General features: G+C 37.1%; 1 protein-coding gene across 1 annotated transcript in view; it reads left to right on the top strand.

Moving 5' to 3' along the window:
- Window positions 1-20,702, top strand: part of SBF2 (SET binding factor 2) — a 456,507-nt gene that overhangs the window by 186,298 nt on the left and 249,507 nt on the right. The window contains exon 3 of the mRNA XM_082476788.1: window positions 16,343-16,480. Within this exon, the coding sequence (XP_082332914.1) occupies window positions 16,343-16,480 (138 nt within the window). The remainder of the gene's footprint in view (window positions 1-16,342; window positions 16,481-20,702) is intronic.

Here is a 20,702-nt window from a genome sequence, read left to right as displayed (position 1 = left end):
TTTGATCTTTTTGGGTCTTGCTTTTATGATTTGTTATGTACCAACAATAGAGCAGATCCAATCTAGGGCTAATTATTCCCACTACTGAGACAAGACCTTTCTGTGTACTCTGTCCAGTGTCCCATGAATTATGAATTTTTCCATTCTGGATGGTGGGAATAGGCACTTTGCCCAGCCACGCTTAAACGATGGGCGCTATTTTCTCTAATCTTTTCAGATGGCTCTTTTACCAGCCTGGGTGGTTTCCTCATATATCGATACATGCACTGATCAGTACCCTACTGAATTCTCAGAGGAACCCTCTGCAGATATCCCATGTTCCTTCTCTGTGCAGCTCCCTCCTCTCTGGGTTCTGTCCTAAGAACTCTAGCTGCCCTTTTCTCCAGAAGTCTCTCCTCTATTTCCTTGTCTAGGGAGTCCTCTAAGCTCCACCTCTGTTCCCCCTCCCTGCACCATGGCCTATAAACTCTCTCAAGGCAGAAAGTGGCGCCAGTAGTAGAGCTCACATTGTTTGTTTCCTGCCTTTCAGGGATCTTTGTCCTTACGTTGCCTGACACCTTAGTGTCTTGCAAGCCATTTTTTCATATATTTTGTCCAGCTTTTTAAGGTGTTTCAGTTTGCAGGGTAAATCTTGGCCCCAAATAAGAGTCTTCTCTATTTATTAATTTTAAATTTTATTACCTTATTGTATTTTCTTATTGTTCATAGTAGTTCTTTTAGTTGATCCTCTTTAGTTTTCCAGGTTATACAGTTAGTTATAGGGAAATAATAATAATTTTATCTTCCAGTTTTTGTATCCGTAGTTTCTTTCTTCTGTGTAATTGCTTCTGCTAATATGTCCAGTAAACAATATCAGCAATAATGGAACTCATTTTTAATTTAAGAATGGGTGTTATGTTGAATTATGTCCTATTTTAAAAATTATGGGGGCTTCCCTAGTGGCGCAGTGGTTAAGAATCTGCCTGCCAATGCAGGGGACACGGGTTCGAGCCCTGGTCTGGGAAGATCCCACATGCCGTGGAGCAACTAAGCCTGTGAGCCACAGCTACTGAGCCTGCGCATCTGGAGCCTGTGCTCTGCAACGGGGGAGGCCGCGACAGTGAGAGGCCCGCGCACCACGATGAAGAGTGGCCCCCGCTCGCTGCAACTGGAGAAAGCCCTCGCACAGAAATGAAGACCCAACACAGACAAAAATAAATAAATAAATTTATTTAAAAAATTATGGAGTTGATTTTATTACTTTTATGACTAAATTTATTAATGTAATTAATTATGTTAATAGATTTCTGTTCCTATTTTGATTTTTGATCCATTGTAAAATATCTAGTTTTTCTTTTTCTTTAATTTTTTTCTCCTTAGGACCTTTTTTCTTTTTCATTTTTTTGAACTTTCATGATGATGTGCTAAAAACGGGTTTTTAAAAACATTAATTAAAAAACATTAATTCAGTATGCTAGACATATGAAATTTAATCCTGTCCTAAGGTTCTGGGCCTTTGTGAGGGGTGGGAGGGCTGTGTCGTTACTTCTTTCATAAATTTTTCCTTTTTGTGTACTCTTTCTGAATTTCCTGTTACCTAAGAATTAGAACTCCCACAATTATCTAATTTCCTTACTTGTTTCTCTCCCATTTTCCATTTGTATGTCCCTTTTGGGAGCCTACTGGGACAGTGTTCCAGTTTCTTCATTTTTAATTTTTATTATCTCTCTTGTTCTGTAAATGTTCTCTGATATACAGACTCTTCTTCATGATTTTGATCACTTCATTCTCGTGTGTTTGAAATTTTCTGCTTCTCCTTGTATTGTCTTATGGTCACTGATTCCTTCTTTTTTGTTTTGGTCTTCCCTTCATATTCGTGACATTCATATGTACCTAGTGCCACCCATTCATTATCTTTTCCAGGAATTTGTAGGGTAAACCAGTTTTCTGGCTTCCAAAATCTTTTTTTTTTTTTTTAATTTTTTTAACATCTTTATTGGAGTATAATCGCTTTACAATGGTGTGTTAGTTTCTCCTTAATAACAAACTGAATCAGCTATACATACACATATATCCCCATATCTCCTCCCTCTTGCGTCTCCCTCCAACCCCCCCAATCCCACACTTCTAGGTGGTCACAAAGCACTGAGCTGATCTCCCTGTACTATGTGGCTGCTTCCCACTAGCAATCTATTTTACATTTGGTAGTATATATAACTCCATGCCACTCTCTCACTTCGGCCCAGCTTATCCTTCCCCCTCCCCGTGTCCTCAAATCCATTCTCTACGTCTGCGTCTTTATTCCTGTCCTGCCCCTAGGTTCTTCATAACCTTTTTTTTTAAATTTAGATTCCATATATATTTGTTAGCATACGGTATTTGTTTTTCTCTTTCTGACTTACTTCACTCTGTATGACAGACTCTAGGTCCATCCACCTCACTACAAATAACTCAATTTCGTTTCTTTTTATGACTGAGTAATATTTCATTGTATATATGTGCCATATCTTCTTTATCCATTCATCTGTCAATGCACACTTGGTTGCTTCCATGTCCTGGCTATTGTAAATAGAGCTGCAGTGAACATTGTGGTACATGACTCTTTCTGAATTATGGTTTTCTCAGGGTATATACCCAGTAGTGGAATTGCTGGGCCGTATGGTAGTTCTATTTTTAGTTTTTTAAGGGACCTCCATACTTTTCTCCATAGTGGCTATATCAATTTACATTCCCACCAACAGTGCAAGAGGGGCTCCTTTTCTCCACACCCTCTCCAGCATTTATTGTTTGTAGATTTTTTAATGATGGCCATCCTGACCGGTGTGAGGTGATACCTCACTGTAGTTTTGATTTGCATTTCTCTAAAGATTAATGATGTTCAGCATCCTTTCATGTGTTTGTTGGCCATCTGTATGTCTTCTTTGGAGAAATGTCTATTTAGGTCTTCTGCCCATTTTTGGATTGGGTTGTTTGTTTTTTTTTTGATATTGAGCTGCATGAGCTGCTTGTATATTTTAGAGATTAATCCTTTGTCAGTTGCTTCATTTGCAAATATTTTCTCCCATTCTGAGGGTTGTCTTTTCGTCTTGTTTATGGTTTCCTTTGCTGTGCAAAAGCTTTTAAATTTCAGTAGGTCCTATTTGTTTATTTTTGCTATCATTTCCATTTCTCTAGGATGTGGGTCAAAAAAGATCTTGCTGTGATTTATGTCATAGAGTGTTCTGCCTATGTTTTCACTAAGAGTTTTACAGTGTCTGGCCTTTATTTAGGTCTTTGATCCATTTTGAGTTTATTTTTGTGTATGGAGGTAGCAAGTGTTCTGATTTCATTCTTTTACATGTAGCTGTCCAGTTTTCCCAGTACCACTTACTGAAGAGGCTGTCTTTTCTCCATTGTATATTCTTGCCTCCTTTATCAAAGATAAGATGACCATATGTACGTGGGTTTATCTCTGGGCTTTCTATCCTGTTCCATTGATCTATACTTCTGTTTTATGCCAGTACCTTACTATCTTGATTACTGTAGCTTTGTAGTATAATCTGAAGTCAGCGAGCCTGATTCCTCCAGCTCCGTTTTTCTTTCTCAAGATTGCTTGGCTATTCGGGGTCTTTTGTGTTTACATACAAATTGTGGAATTTTTTGTTCTAGTTCTGTGGAAAATGCCATTGGTAGTTTGATAGGGATTGCACTGAATCTGTAGATTGCTTTGGGTAGTATAGTCCTTTTCACAATGTGGCTTCTTCCAATCCAAGAACATGGTATATCTCTCCATCTGTTTGTATCATCTTTAATTTCTTTCATCAGTGTCTTATAGTTTTCTGCATACAGGTCTTTTGTCTCCCTAGGTAGGTTTATTCCTAGGTATTTTATTCTTTTTGTTGCAGTGGTAAATGGGAGTGTTTCCTTAATTTCTCTTTCAGATTTTTCATCATTAGTGTATAGGAATGCAAGAGATTCCTGTGCATTAACTTTGTATCCTGCTACTCTACCAAATTCAATGATTAGCTCTAGTAGTTTTCTGGTAGCATCTTTAGGATTCTCTATGTATAGTATCATGTCATCTTCAAACAGTGACAGTTTTACTTATTCTTTTCCGATTTGGATTCCTTTTATTTCTTTTTCTTCTCTGATTGCTGTGGCTAAAACTTCCAAAACTATGTTGACTAATAGTGGTGAGAGTGGGCAGCCTTGTCTTGTTCCTGATCTTAGAGGAAATGGTTTCAGTTTTTCACCATTGAGACTGATGTTGGGTGTGGGTTTGTCATATATGGCCTTTATTATGTTGAGGTAGGTTCCCTCTATGCCTACTTTCTGGAGAGTTTTTATTATAAATGGGTGTTGAATTTTGTCAAAAGCTTTTTCAACGTCTACTGAGAGAGGCAGCTCTTGGAAAGGAGGGCCTCTGGTGTGTGGAGTTCCAGAGTTTGGACGTGGGGCCCTGAGTGAGGGTGTGTGGGTGGGGTTTAGGCCCAGCGCGTTGGAAGGGGTCTCCAAGTGTAGAGGTAGGGCCCTGGGTGGGGGTGTAGGGGCGGGGCTTCGGCTCTGCGCAGCAGGAGGGAGGCTCCGAGGGCAGAGGATCAGACCTGGAGCCCAACCGGCTCCCTGGTGCCTAAGTGGACAGGGAAAGCATTGGCCCCCTTCCCTTCCATTCCTCCGTGCCCCTCCCCCTCTGTCTCCCCCAGGGTCTACCCCCGTCACTACTGGACCCCTAACCATGGGTGGGTCCCGCTGGGTGTAGGAACTCTTCCCCTCTCCCAGCCACGCCTCAGGGGTGTGGATCCCAGAGGTCCGGCCTTTACTTTTGCCCCCCTCATCCCTCCCTCCCACTCCCTGAGGACCTGAGTGGCTGGAGAGGGCCTAGGTGGGCAGAGGATCTGGCCTGGGATCTCAGCAGATTCCTGGGGGTCCAAGTGGGCAGGGGAAGCGTGGCCACACTCCCTTTTGATCCTCTGCCCTCCCAGTGGTTCCCCAATTTACCCGTTCGGGTGTGGGAGCCCTTCCCCTCCCCCAGCCACCCCTCAGGGGCGCCAGTCCCTTCCTGCCTCCACTTCTCCTCCCCCTTCACTCACCCCATGCCCCATGTCCTACCCAGTTGCTGGGGGTTCCTCCCATCCCCTTAGGTGTCTGTTGGCCCCCACTGGCGCCTGGTAGGTTCCCTAGTTGTGAGAAGACTCGAATTCTGCATGTCCTCCTAGTACGCCATCTTGACTACCCCCCACTCCCAGCAGGCAGATTCTTAACCACTTCACCACCAGGGAAGTCCCTCTTATTGTCATTTTAAACCTGTTATCTTCTTTCATATTACTTTGCTGTTTGTATTTATTTTAATTGCAATTTTAGAGGGTTTTCAGGAGCTCTTGGAGGTAAACTCATTTGTTTCATCTGCCATGCTTAACTAGAAGTCATTAATAACTTTTCTTTTGCTCTTGGAATTGTTTTAAATTTGTAAATCATGTACAGTTGTATTTTTTCAAAACTTGGATGTTAGAAGCTATTCTAAACGTTCATTTTTCTCTTTGGAGTTTGCTTCTTGAAATTTTTATATTTAGAGGCTTATGTGTAGGGCTCTTCATGAAACTGATATGCCAAAATGTTCAAAACTTGAGAGATTAGGTTAGCTCATCCTGTGACTTTGAAAACATATTAAAGTTATGAATAAGATCTTTTTAGAAATTACTTGTTGCTGATCTCAAGGAGAGTTGTTGATTTTTATGTTCTTATATCTGGCTACATGACTAAACTCTTATTTACTCAAACAATATTTAGTCAGTTTGCTTGGATTCTCTAGGCAGACAAATCATATTATCTTATACATAAAGTTTTATTATACTGATGAGGACAGTGTAATGTTGTGTAGTAGTAATAAAATATCTGAATAAAATATCTACTAAAAGCATTATAGGTGACCCATTTAAATTGTTTCATTTAAAGCGGATTGTTTTGGATAGTCTTTTAAAAGTATACTTCATCAAAAGCTGTCCACTAAAATTAGGCACATGTGTGTGATACCCTTTATTCTGTGGATAACAAAATATTTGAAAGTTTCCCAACTCTTAGATTGGCTTCTCTTCCAAAGTCTTACAACCACTGTGTTTTCTCTGAACTTTTGAAAAATATCTGTCTAAAGTATAGAGCACACACCTGACATTGCCATGGCCTGGCTTGGCAATGGAGTTCAGTTTCTTAAGGCTTCTGTTACGTTATTTCACAAGTCAGTTCTTTGGTCAGAATATAGTTCATAATAACAGTTCTTTGTTATCAACTTCTTTTTTGTCCTCTTTAGAACTCTATCAGCAAAACAAAATAATTTTGGGGTTGCCTAACCTGTAAAAAGGAATTCAAGGGCAGTTAAACGTTTTTTGTGCTCATTTTGGTTGTGCTCTACAAAAGCAGTTCTTCCCCAAAAACATAATGAGACATGCCTGGGAAGATTTACATAATACCACGCCTGTCCCACAATTATTAAGAAAAAAAATTGTGAACAACATAAACAACCCACAATAGGGAACTGGTTATGTTGTGGTGCTTACCTATATGCTGGTGTAATATTCAGTCATTAAAAATAATTTTCTTAAAAATATGTAGGTACATGGGAAAACACACATGTTACAGAAGGTGGAGAAAAGCAGGACTCATAACTGTGTGTATAATATATCCCATTTTATATAAAAAGTACATCCAGAGATAAATGGTTGCAAGGGAAGGTTGTATGTTAAAGAACTTAGTTCATTTTCATTTTTTCTTTTCTGATTTTTCTACAGTAAATTCATATTAACATAAAATAATATCCGCAAGGTGATATACAAAGATAATTAAGCAGTGAGAAGACACAGTTTGTAGAGATACAGAGGCTTGAATTCTAGTCCTGCTTTTATCACACACTAGCTGTATCACCTTAACATCTCATAGCCTTGGTTTCATCATTTTTAAAATAAACCTTGTGGGATACAATTATATATAAAGTGTTTCACAAATACGAGGGGTTATTGGCACTTATCTTTTATTTGCAGGTGGGTGGCCTGTTTGCACATGATCTACTTCATACATTTGGGCAATTAAAGAAACAAGCAAGTAAACAAAGTTGGTATTTGTAACGCATTAAATGTGGAGCCTAAAAATGTCTGTCAGTTCTAACCTTGCACCCTTGAGGTATCATTTGTGTCCAGGTTATGCCAAGGTCTTAAAGAAGACTGGGACTGAATAAAGACAGATAACATCCTGAAAAGGAATCCCCATATTGGCTGTTCCCAGATATGTTGTAAAATTTTTATGAGCTTGATCTGTGGGAAATGATGAGAGTCAGGTGGAAGGGAATAGTCAAAAACATACATTGTTGCATATACACTCATATATTTATGAAACAGACATATATATGGTATGTCCATTGATAGTATCACTCCAAATAGATGTGTTTCCTCATTGACTTGGAAAAGGAGGGCAAAACGTAGGCCAGTCAGTTATGACAGTCAATTCTAAACAGTTTAGGTTTTGCACCTGTGATAGCATTTTTTTCTCCTGTTTGCCAGTAAAGACACTGGGGAGAGCAAAATCCTGATTTTTATCCTGTTTGTTTAATGCTTATCATTCTGCTTACTGTCTTTTAGTGACTACTCTGTTTCCAGCTGTCTAAACATTTTCTCACATTCCTGTCAGAAATGTGACTCGAGCTCAGGTTCAAGAAATGCAGTGTCCACTCCCTCATTGTTTTTTGGGTTTTTTTTTTTTTTTGGCCACACTGTGAGGGGAATCTTAGTTCCCCGACCAGGGATCTAACCCAGGCCCTCAGCAGTGAGAGCACGGAGTCCTAACCACTGGACCGCCATGGAATTCCCCTCTCATTGTTTATTACTTTCTCAGCACGCTTTTAGTTAAGATTTGAAATGATTAAACCAGCTAGCATTATTATATTTCAAATCCAAATCCTATGAGGAGTACTTCTCATTAATAGTGGGATCATCTCCTGATACACCAAATTTGATTATTACTTAATCTTATGATACAATGAATTTGAAAAGTAGACATTTAACCGGAGGTTAAGGCCATTTCTTTTCATCCATTGAAAAAACATTTCTGTAAACTCAGTTATGTGAGCTATTGTTTATTTACTAAGTGTGTATTAATATATTTCATTTGAGAATGCAACATCAAAATTTCTTATGAAGTATGATTCTAATAATATGAATGCATAGTATAAAATAATTCGTTTATGTAACTGTATTTTTATGTATGAAATAAAGGGTCTCGTGTGTAACCAGTGTCACCATCTATCTTGACAGCTTCTTTGTGAAAAATTTAGTAAAAAATATCTGACCAGGCCTAGCATGAATTACCATTACTATCTTAGTTGTGGTCACATTAAGCTTAGTTTTGAAGAAGTACTTATTGAATCAAAAAAGAGGATCCTTGGAATTTCCCAGAAGTTTTACTGTTAATACTTTTAAAATCAGAATTCCTGTTATAATGTAAACTTGGGGAAATGAGGCCATTTAAATAACTAAGGAGGTCTTCCTACCTGAACTCTCATATTCTCCTTCTGGATGTTATGTGTTTATTTTTTTCTGTGAGAAGGAATTTTCTTACAGCCTTCTTTTTTTTAAAGAGACACCTTTAATTTATTTAATTACAGGTTGAACAGTAAAATGTGGTTTAGTGAGCTGTAAATTTATAGGTGTGTATGAAGGTCTTGGAAAATATTGAGTGACTGTTATCCCAAGAACCTTCTACAACATTTCACCTTTGAGAGATCATTAAAATTAGTCACAGTAATGCTATGGACATCTTTTATTATTCTGTAATTTTTTTTTTATATTCACTGTATGTGTAAAGCATTTGAGAAAAGTTAGCATGAGTTGATTTTTCTAGTTTTAGCAGCAAAATATCTGATTGCTTGTTTAAGTAATATATCTATTCGCTTACAAAGTTAATTTATTATTTGTGAACACTTCTCTGTGATGGGAACCTTTGATTTGAGAAATCAGTGAAGTTGGTTGAGTTGGAACTAACATAAAGAGATTTAGTTTAATCCTTACTGAAAACCTATAGTTTCATTTAAATTATGTGAAAATATATAGTTGTTATTCTATGGTGTATAGCTTTTAGTACCATTTGCCAAGCCTAATGAGCAGCTGTGATAATGAATGACAGACCTCTAAGAGAATGAGATTATTTGCTATTAATTCACAGAACTGATTCACTTTATATCAGAAGACTTGTTTGTCGAATGAGTAGACCTGATGACACAGGCTCTGTATCATTATATTATTTCATACCCAAGCTCAGACGCGAGTATTTTGAAAGACACTTCTGGGTTTTGTTAAACCCAGAAGTTTAACCTGTTAAAACTCCTTGGTTCTGCCAAAGATTATACCTTTCTGCTACCTAAGTAGCTTAAGCCAAGGCTAGTTACACATTAACATGCATTCTTACTAGAATAGCAAGTCTCATACTTTTGGGTCTCACACTTTATACTCTCACAGATGATTGAGAATCTGCAAAGAGTTTTGTTTATGTAGTTTTATCTATTAATTTTTGTGTTAGAACTGACAACTAGAAAAATTTAAGCTATTTATTTATTTTAAAAAGGACAGTAAACCATTGCATATTAAATAGCATATTTTTTGAAAAAATAACTGTATTTTCCATAACAAAAAAGATAGGGAAAAGAATGGTATTGTTTTATATTTTTGTAAATATCATTGATATTGGCTTAATAAAAGACAGCTGGATTCTCATATGTGCTTCTACATTCATGCTTTTACAGTACGTTGTTTTGGTTGAAGTATACGAAGAAAATCAGGTCTCACGAATATATAGTTGGAAAGAGGAGTATTTTTTTTTTTTAAACATCTTTATTGAAGTATAATTGCTTTACAATGGTGTGTTAGTTTCTGCTTTATAACAAAGTGAATCAGTTATACATATACATATGTTCCCATATCTCTTCCCTCTTGCATCTCCCTCCCTCCCACCCTCCCCATCCCACCCCTCTAGGTGGTCACAAAGCACGGAGTTGATCTCCCTGTGCTATGCGGCTGCTTCCCACTAGCTATCTATTTTACATTTGGTAGTGTATATATGTCCATGACACTCTCTCACCCTGTCACATCTCACCCCTCCCCCTCCCCATATCAAGAGAAGTATTTTTATAGCCTCTTCAGCCACTTATGGAAACTCTTGTTTGAATACTACACCAACACTCAACAAATAATAATATCTTAAAGGCTAGTTGCAATGTGAGATATATAAATGCATTAATGAACTTTTATTTACTCTGCTACGATAAAATCTATTGGTTGGCTTTGCACTTTGAAAAATCTTTTATCCATGCATGATTGCACTTTGAAAAATCTTTTATCCATGCATGATTTTATAACATCATGCATTAGTCATTTGGCAAATAGGGATCAATGAGTTATGCAGATCTTCCAAATGTTGACACATATAGTATTTAAAATATTACATTAGTTAATAATACTCTCATATTAATCAGGAATGCAAAGCTGTCAGGCTCATGATGGTGCTTGAAAGTTCATTTTATCATTGGTAACAAACAGTCTCAGATCTGTATCTTGAAGTGACAGGCCCATTTCATTCATTTGAGACAATGTCTACCAAATACATAGGACTGTATAAGCATGTTTGTCAGTTATTCTTTCAAGTAAAAAATGGTGTTCTTGGGGGAAAAAAGAGAACAGTTCAGCTCACAACTTAAACATCTACACAAGTAGTTTTTCTCTAAACAACTGTCATACTTATATATGCAGCAAAAGTGCTTTATGTGTATTTACTCTTTGAAACAGAATATTTTAAAAGTTGCATACTCAAGGGTCAAGTTACAATGAAATTAAAATGTTTATTGCTTCATCAAGGAAATTATTAACGGAAACTTTTTTTTTTTAATTGCAAATGTGTAGCTTTGAAGAATACAGTGACTACAAGTATAGTTTGATGCTGCTGCATTGATTACTGTTAAGTTACCAGCAACTTTAGCCACCATTACTTTTCCACCATTAATGTAAATGTCAACAAAGTGAAAGAAACAACCAGTTCTTAGTATTAATATGATAATAGTTTTGACCACCGGGATTCCTATGATTCTGTGTACCACACTTTGAGGGCTACTTTTCTAGAATGAAAAAGGCTTATGGTGGCCACAGGAAAGCCAAAGATGTAAAGTCATGGAACTTAGATAAATGAATTGTTGAGGGAGAAATATACATGTAAACAAATTGACAAGTCAACTTTTCTGTACCAGATTAGTAAAATATATAAGTTCTAGTGCTATATATAGGAAGAAAAGGTTATTATAATTATTTGTTATAATAAGAATGTATAAAACGGTTTGGAACACATGAGTGGAACTGCTTGATTCTTTGGTTTGGAGGGGGCTAGAGAAACTGGGGAGCTTCAGAGAAGGCTTCACAGAATAAGTGATACTGAAGTGCTCAATAAATATTTGTTCAATGAATTACTATTTCAAAACACAAATGTAGGGCTTCCCTGGTGGCGCCGTGGTTGAGAATCCGCCTGCCAATGCAGGGGACACGGGTTCGAGCCCTGGTCTGGGAAGATCCCACATGCCACAGAGCAACTAGGCCCGTGAGCCACAGATACTGAGCCTGCGCGTCTGGAGCCTGTGCTCCGCAACAAGAGAGGCCGCGACAGTGAGAGACCCGCGCACCGCGATGAAGAGTGGCCCACGCTTGCCGCAACTAGAGAAAGCCCTTGCACAGAAACAAAGACCCAACACACCCAAAAATAAATAAATAAATAAATAAGTTTATTAAAAAAAAAAAAAGCCACAAATGTAGTAGAGAAAAATATTTTCACTTAACTAATTAATGTGTCCTTAAGGTTTTCATGCTGTTTCTCTATGTATTCCTCATGATGTCTGCTCAAGGAAATGAGTCTGGTAGAATTTTTCATTTGGTAGAGAAGCTATGAACGTGATTAATATGTCTCTCTAAATGTAGGAAGTCATCCAAATATTACTTTTCTGATGTCTCTTTAGACTGAGTCAAGGAGTCAATGAGGCAATGAAAGGAGAGGCAGGTAAAAACTAGTAAAGAAGGGGAAAGAAAGTGTTATAGCTGTGATGATAGAAACTAAGGTTAGGTCAAAGGGTGTAATAATCATAATAACTAACACCACGGAATTATATGGCAAAGGCTATTCTGAGTAGTTTTCATGTGTTACCTTGTGTGAGCTTCCCAAGAGTACTAGTAGATAGGTACTAATAGTCTGCCTTTTACAGATGAGGAAACTAAGTCACAGAAAGGTTAAATAAAGTGCTCCAGGTTACACAGTTATTAAGCAGGGTAACAGAAGGTAATATGGCACAGAGAGCTGCTGTATTGGTGAGCTCCTTTCTATTTCTATTCCCTCTTCAACAATATTGTTATCCAGATATTTTTTTCTTCATGTTTTTAGAGATAGACTTTACTTTTTAGAGTACTTTTAGATTCACAGCAAAATTGAGCAATAGTACGAAGAATTCACATATATTCTCTGTTCCCCAAACGCATAACTTCCCACAATATCAGTATCCCCCACCACAGTGGTACATTTGTTACAGTCAATGAATGAACTTACATTGGTCACATCATTATCAACCAAAGTCTGTAATTCACCTTAGGTTTCACTCTTGGTGTACATTCTAAAGGTTTTGACAAATGCATAATAAAATGTATCCACAGTTACAGTATTATACAGAATAGTTTCACTGCTCTAAAAAACCTCTAAATGCTGCCTATTTATGTCTCCCCAACCCCAGGCAACTACTAATCTTTTTGCTCTCCATAGCTGTGCATTTTCCAGAATGTTAAGTAGTTGGAATTATACCACGTGTAGCCATTTCGGACTGGCGTCTTTCACTTAGTAATGTGCATTTACGTTTCCTCCATGTTTTTTCATGGCTTGATAACTCATTTCTTTTTAGCACAATAAAGTATTCTGTCACCTGGATGTGCCTTCACCTACTGAAGGACATCTTGGTTACTTCCAAGTTTTGGCAATTATGAACAAAGCTGCTATAAACATCCATGTGCAGGTTTTTGTATGACCATATGTTTTCACCTCCTTTGGGTAAATAGCTGAATTGTGTGGTAAGAGTATGTTTACTTTTGTAAGAAACTGGCGCACTGTGTTCCAAAGTGGCTGTACCATTTTGCATTCCCACCAGCGATAAATAAGAATTCCTGTTGCTCTACATTCTTGTCAGCATTTGGCATTGTCATTGTTTTGTATTTTGGCCATTCTAATAGGTATGTAATGGTATCTTGTTGTTTTAATTTGCTTCCTTTATGAAATGTGATATTGAACATCTTTTCATTTGCTTATTTGCCACCTTTATATCTTTTTTGGAGAGGTATCTATTCAGATCTTTTGCCCCCTTTTTAATTGGGTTGTTCACTTTCTTATTGTTGAGTTTTAAAAACTCTTTGTATGTTTTAGATGACAGTACATTATCAGATATGTGTTTTGCAAATATTTTCTCCCAGTCCTTAGCTTGTCTTCTCATTTTCTTGACAGTGTCTTTCACAGAGCAGAAGTTTTAAATTTTAATGAAGTCTAGCTTATCAGTTACTCCTTTCCTGGTTCATGATTTTGGTGTTGTATCTAAAAAGTCGTTGCCAAAACAAAGATCACCTAGGTTTTCTCCTTTGTCATCTTCTAGGAGTTTTATAGTTTTGTGTTTTACATTTAGGTATATGGTCCACTTTGAGTTAATGTTTGTGAAAGGTGTAAGGTCTGTGTCTAGATTCATTTTCTTGTATATGAATATCTAGTTGGTCCAGCACCATTTGTTGAAAAGACTGTTTTTTCTCCATTGTATTGCTTTTGCTCTGTTGTCAAAGTTCAGTTGATTATATTTGTGTGGTTTGTTTCTGGGCTCACCATTCTGCTTTATTGATTTATTTGTCTTTTCGTTGACCGGTACCACACTGTCTTGATTACTGTAGCTTTATAATAAGTCTTGAAGTCAGATAGTGTCACTCTTCCAACTTTGTTCTCCTTCAATATTGAGTTGGCTATTCTGGGTCGTTTGCCTCTCCATATAAACTTTAACATTAGTTTATCAACATCCATAAAATAACTTGCTGGAATTTTGTTTGGGATCGCGTTGAATCTGTAGATCACACTGGGAAGAATTGAAACTTGACAATATTGAGTCTTCCTATTGATGAACATTGGAATTGCTCTCTCTTTCTCTCTACTTAGTTCTTCTTTGATTTCTCATCAGAGTTTTGTAATTTTTCTTATATAGATCGTGTACATAATTTATTAGGTTTCTACCTAAGTATTTCATTTTTGGGGGTGCTAATGTATGAGGATGGAACTGTGTTTTTAATTTCAAGTAACAGTTCATTGTTGGTGTATATAGGAAAGCAGTTGGCTTTTGTATATTAACCTTGTATCCTGGAAACTTGCTGGAATTGCTTATTACTTTCAGGTTTTCTACATAGACAATCATGTCATTTGGGAACAAAGACAGTTACACATCTTCCTTCCTAATCTGTAAACCTTTTATTTCCTTGTTTTGGCTAATTGAATTAACTAGGACTTTCGGTACAATTTAGAAAAGGTGTGGTAAGAGATGACGACCTTGCCTTGTTCCTAATCTTAGCTAGAAAGCTTCTAGTTTCTTACAATTAAGTATGATGTTATCTGTAGGTTTTTGGTAAATGTTCTGTGTCATGTCAAGGAACTTCCCCTCTATGCTTAGTTTGCTGAGAGTTTTTATCATGAATGGGTGTTAGTTTTTCTCAAATGCTTTTTCTGTATCTATTGATATGATCATGTACTTTTTCTTGTTTAGCTTCTTGATGTGATTAATTGACTTTCAATGTTGAACCAGCTCTGCATACCCAAAATGAATCTTATTTGGTCATGGTTTGTAATTCTTTTCATACATTGCTACATTCAGTTTGCAAATATTTTGTTGAGGATTTTTGCATCTGTCTTCATGAGAGATATTGATGTATAGTTTTATTGTAATTTCTTTTTCTGTTTTTGGCATTAGGATAATGCTGGCTTTATGGAATGAGTCAGGAAGTATTTCCTTGGCTTCAGTCTTCTGGAAGAGATTGTAGAGAATGTTTTAGTTTCATCCTTCAGTGTTTGGTAGAATTCACCGTGAACCCATTGCAGCATGATACTTTCTTTCTATTTTGGAAGATTATTAATTATTGATTCATTTTCTTTAATAGATATAGGCCTATTCAGATTGTCTGCTTCTTCTTGTGTGAGTCTTATCAGATTATATCTTTCAAGAAATTGGTTCATTTCATCTAGATTATCAAATTTGTGGGCACAGAGTTATGCATAGTATCCCTTTATTATCTTTTTAATGTCCACAGGATCTATAGTGATGTCCCTTCTTTCATTTCTGATATTAGGAATTTGTATCTTCTTTTTTATTTTTAGTTTGTCTGGCTAGAGACTTCTTGATTTTAATGTTTTTTTCAAAGAACTAGCTTTAGGTTTTGCTGCTTTTCTCTATTGATTTCCTGTAATTGATTTCTTCTCTAATTTTATTATTTCTTTTCTTCTGCTTACTTTGGATTTAATTTGCTCTTCTTTTTCTAGTTTCCTAAGATAGAGCTTAGATGACTGATTTTAGATTTTTCTTCTCTATGAATTCAGTGCTATAAAATTCCCTCTAAGCACTGCTTTTGCTGAATCCCACAAATGTTAAGCTGTATTTTCATTTTCATTTAGTTAAAAATATTTGAAAATTTCTTTTGAGATTTTTGTCTTTGATCCATGTATTACTTAGAAGTGTGTTGTTTAATCTCTGAGTGTTTGGGGATTTTCCAGCTATCTTTCTGTAATTGATTTTTAGTTTAATTTTATTGTGGTCTGGGACATGCATTATATGATTTCTATTCTTTTAAATACATTAAAGTGTATTTTATAGCCCAGAATGTGGTCTGTCTTGATGAACAAGATATCTTTTTCATTGTACTGAATTGAAGAGTCTTAGATTAATGACGATATTTTAAAATAATTCTGTTTTCTGTCCATGGTAGATACTGAGCACTTTATCTTCAACTTATTTCATGATTTGTTCTAATGGTGCAAAGTTTTCATCTTAGTGATCTGTTCCTACATATGCCAACCCCGGTCTCAGAATGAGTGGCATCTGTGGAAAATCTAGGCTGTCTTCATAAAATGCATATGCACATTAGTGAAAGTATTCTACATCATGAATCTGCAAGTGATTTTTAAAAAATATTGGCTGAAGTAACGTATCACATCTGGAAATTTTTTAAAATGGGGAGACATTTCTCAGGGATTTATAACTAATAAATTTACCTTATACTTTTAAGATGTGACAATTTTTTTTTTCTATCTCATTTAGTTTTGTCAACCTGGAGGGTGGCAGCTGTCCAGAGAGAGGAAGCAGCCAACGTTTTTTGTGGTGGTCCTGACAGATATTGACTCAGATCGACATTACTGCTCATGCCTAACCTTTTATGAGGCAGAGATCAATCTTCAGGTACAGCAACTTTTCTAGCCAAATTACAGCCAAAGAGACAGCATTTAGGAATCTTTTTATTATGCCATATTTGTTTTTGTTAGAATAGCAAGTTTGAGTTCTATGAGCTACTTTAAAATGACTGAGGTACTATATTGTTGAAGAAGAGAGCAAGAAGGTAAAGTTATTGTCCAAGTTTAATTTTTCTTCTTTAAAATATTGTTCATAATCTGCATACTTCTAAGAATAGCATATCTGCAAATTGGTTTATTAAGAAGATTTGTATCCTCTCATGATGAACCTGTGGTTTTTCCCTTTCAGTCTTTCTCCTGAGGTGTCTTTCACAGAATATAGAGCATTTAATCAGAATGTTTATAAATCACTTATCACAATGCTTGATATTATTTTTTAAGTGCTGAAGTAACTGTTAACTCATTATTATTAGTGGTGGTAGTATCAAAATGATGGGACTGACATTAATAGGCTAGAACTATAGAAATTAAAAATACTGGGTCTTTCAGAGTATTAGCTGGGGTTCTCTCAGTTTCAAACAACTGGATCTACTGTCTCTAATTTATTCAGAAAAGGATTTATGAGAAAGTATTGGGTAGTTTATGTAATTTCATGGGTAAGGGGTGAGCAGGGAACCAGTTCTGTGTACTAGGAACTGCCTAGCTTGGGGCTGTTCATACTTTTTCAACCTTTTATCACTTGACACTTATGATGTTGGGTACCAGACAATACAACCTTCACAATAATCACACTAAAAAAATCCATTCTCCCATGTGTAGCCCCTATCACACATTGGTGACTTATGCTTTAAGTGTCATATGGGTTGTTTCGTTGTGTCAGTCAGATTGCATGCAGATCCCCCCCCCACAAAGGAATCAGAAAAACTTTGTTGTTGTTGTTATTTGTTTGTTTGCTTGTTTTGCTTTCAAGGCCCTATAGTATGAGACGGAAACTATAAAACAGTTTGCAGGATGTTGAGTGAGCCAATTGCATTATCTGCTGTGCTTTCTGCTACATACAGATGAATGAGTATCACCACCAGGGAAAAGGATTGGCTTGCTTTCTGAAATGACCTCACAAAGGAGCATTTGTTATTTTTGTTATTTTAATTAAATGCCAAGATCTGAATTTTCTGGATGCAGAAATTTCATTTTTCAGTACAAGAGGAGACAAACCACCTTTCATGGTACAGACTCACATTATCCAAGTTCATTAGACTGATGTATTAAAACCAGCATGCTAGCTTTTTAATTTACAGTGATAAGTTAAAAGGTTATATAGAACAAAATATACATTATCTATATTATCAGCACATTTTCTCCTTATTGTCAGATCTTTGTGGGAAGCCATATCAAAATCAGAAGCATTTTGATTGTGGAATCAAACCAAGGAATATTTGATGTCAAATATTTAACACCTGCCAGATTAACACAGTCCATTGTTTATACAGTTGACCCTTGAACAACATGGGCTTGAACTGCACGGGTCCACTTATACGCAGATTTTTTTCAGTAACTATATACTACAGTACTGCATGATCCATCGTTGGTTGAATATGTGGATGCAGAGGGCCAACCGTAAAGTTAATATGTGGATTTTCGACTGCACAGAGGGGTCGACGCCCCTAAACCCTGCATTGTTCGGGGCCAACTGTTTTTGAAATTAGGGATTATGTTGTCAATTCAGACAGAAAACTTAGATGTCTATGATTCTAGTCATTTCTGTCCTGATTAGTGTTCGGGTGGATGTTGCCAACAAATAGCGGATCCAATTCCCATTTTGGTCAATTCAGTCTAAATAAGAAAGAATGTTCTCTTGTTGAGAGCCTTGCTATCTTTTTCAGGTGACCTTTCATTTCTCTGTTGATCTTTTGAACATAAGTCAGTGCTGAGAATGCAGTATTTTCTTTTATTTCCATATTCTTGAGGGTACCTCTTTACAACTCCCTAGAATTATCTAATGAAACTAACTGTGATTATTTGGGTTCTTCTTCTCTCCATCATTACCAACCCCTTAGCCCCCAAATAAACTCACAGAAAAGTAATACATTAAGACAATGTAGGGGGTTTCAGTCCAAGATGGTGACATAGGAAGCTTCTGAACTCACTTCTATGGACACACTGAATCCACAGCTACACACGGAGCAATTTCTGCTGAAAGAAATCCAGAAACTAGCCGAGCAGTTCCTATATAGCAGGCAAACAAGAATATACCCACACTGAAGTGAGTAGAAAAGGCTGAGATGCAGTCTCACCATAAATGTCCCCTGGCAGAGAGACATGCAGTTGCGAAGCAACTTACAACTTCCAGCTCCTCCCCTGAGGTGGGAAGGGTTTGGACCCAACATCTAGCCCCCATCTTTTTAGACTTCCACTTGAGGTAAGGACCCAGAAACACCTAGCTCTGAAAAACAATGGGGCTTTTATTCATGAGACCCACCAGACTATAACAAGCAAAGAGTTCTTAATGAGTTTTCAAGGATTTGCTCTGGCTCAGCATGGAGGAAGCAGAGAGAAACACCCATCTCTCAGTCTTTGCCTGAAAGAATCCTGTTTGCATACTTTAAAAGCTACTGCCTGAGGGTCAGGTTTCTAACTTAGCACACATCTAGGAGCTAATTTTGATTGTTTGGAGACCAGGGATCTGGCAGGTGCCATCACTGTTCTCTCTCTAGCCTGCTCCAGTTCTCTGGTTTCTTCTTGGAAAGAGCTTGTGCACATGTCTGGCGCCCCAGATTTTGCAGCTGCTGCCCAAGGGACACACCCTTTTAAACCTTTGACTCTGTGGCCAACAGGACTTGAGCTCCCAGGTCCCACAGGATTGTAGCAAACGAAGTTCTTAACTGGCTATCCCCCAAGGCTCAGCGCAGAGGGAGCAGACAGAAACACCCATCTCCCAGTCTCCACTGAAAGATACATATTTGCATACATTAAAAGCTGCTACCTGAAGGTCTGGCTTCCAATCCACCTGAATCTAGGTGCTGACTATGATCCTCCCCTTTGGGACACTATCAGGTATTGGTATACCCTCAACTACAGTGAGCACTAAGAATAAAGTAGGCTGCTTGGACCATCATAAAGATTTGAGAGACAACCAAGAGCTAGGGCAGGTTTGAATACTAAGGTTCATCTCCTACAAGAGGCCACTCCTTCAGGACTAGGAGAGGTAGATGTTTTAAATAATGCATAGAAACCAACACAGAGAGTCAAGGAAAATGAAGAAATAGGAATATGTTCTAAATGAAAGAACAAGGTAAAACCTCAGAGAAAGACCGTAATGAAGTGGAGATAAGTGATTTACCTGATAAAGAGTTTAAAATAATGGTCATAAAGATGCTTATTGAGCTCAGGAGAAGAATGGATGAACAAAGTAAGAATTTCAACAAAGGAATAGAAAGTGTAAGAAAGTACCAAATAGAAGTCACAGAGCTGAAGAGTATAGTAAGTGAGCTGAAGAATACAATAGAGGGGTTCAACAGCGCACTACATGACACAGGAGAGAGGATCAGTTTTCATGAGGGCAGGGCAGTGGAAATCATCTAATTAAAACAGCAAAATGAAAAAAATGGAAAAGAATAAAGATAGCTTAAGGGACTTAGGAGATAGCATCAAGCAAACCAACATTCGCATGATAGGGGTCCCAGGAGGAGAAGAGAAAGAGAAAGGGGCAGAAAACTTACAAGAAGAAATAATGGCTGAAAACTTTCCTAACCTGGGGAAAGAAACAGATATTCAGATCCAGGAAGCCCAGAGAGTTCCAAATAAGATGACTCCAAAGAGACCAACACCAAGACACATTATAATTAAAGTGTCAAAAGTTAAAGACAAAGAGAGAATCTTAAAACAGCAAGAGAAAAATAACTTGTTCATAAAAGGGAACCCTGATAAGACGATGATCAGATTTTTCAGCAGAAACTTTGCAGGCCAGAGAAGAGTGGCAAGATTTATTCAAAGTGCTGAGAGAAAAAAAACTGTCCATCAAGAATATTCCACCTGGCAAGTTGTCCTTCAGAGTCGAAGAGAAGAAAGAGTTTTGCAGACAAGCAAAAGCTAAAGAAGCTAATCACCACTAGACTGGCCTTACAGGAAATGTTAAAGGGACTTCTTTAAGCTGAAATGAAAAGGTGCTAATTAGTAACAGGAAAACATATGAAAGTATAAATCTCACTTGTAATGGTAAATATATACTAAAATACAGATAAATAAAGAATTTTGAAACAGCAAGGAAACAA

Source organism: Balaenoptera physalus (assembly GCF_965194825.1).
Source record: "Balaenoptera physalus genome assembly, chromosome: 10".
Classification (NCBI taxonomy): domain Eukaryota; kingdom Metazoa; phylum Chordata; class Mammalia; order Artiodactyla; family Balaenopteridae; genus Balaenoptera; species Balaenoptera physalus.
Note: the sequence above shows the minus strand (reverse complement) of the source record. Positions and strands in the feature narration are given on the sequence as shown.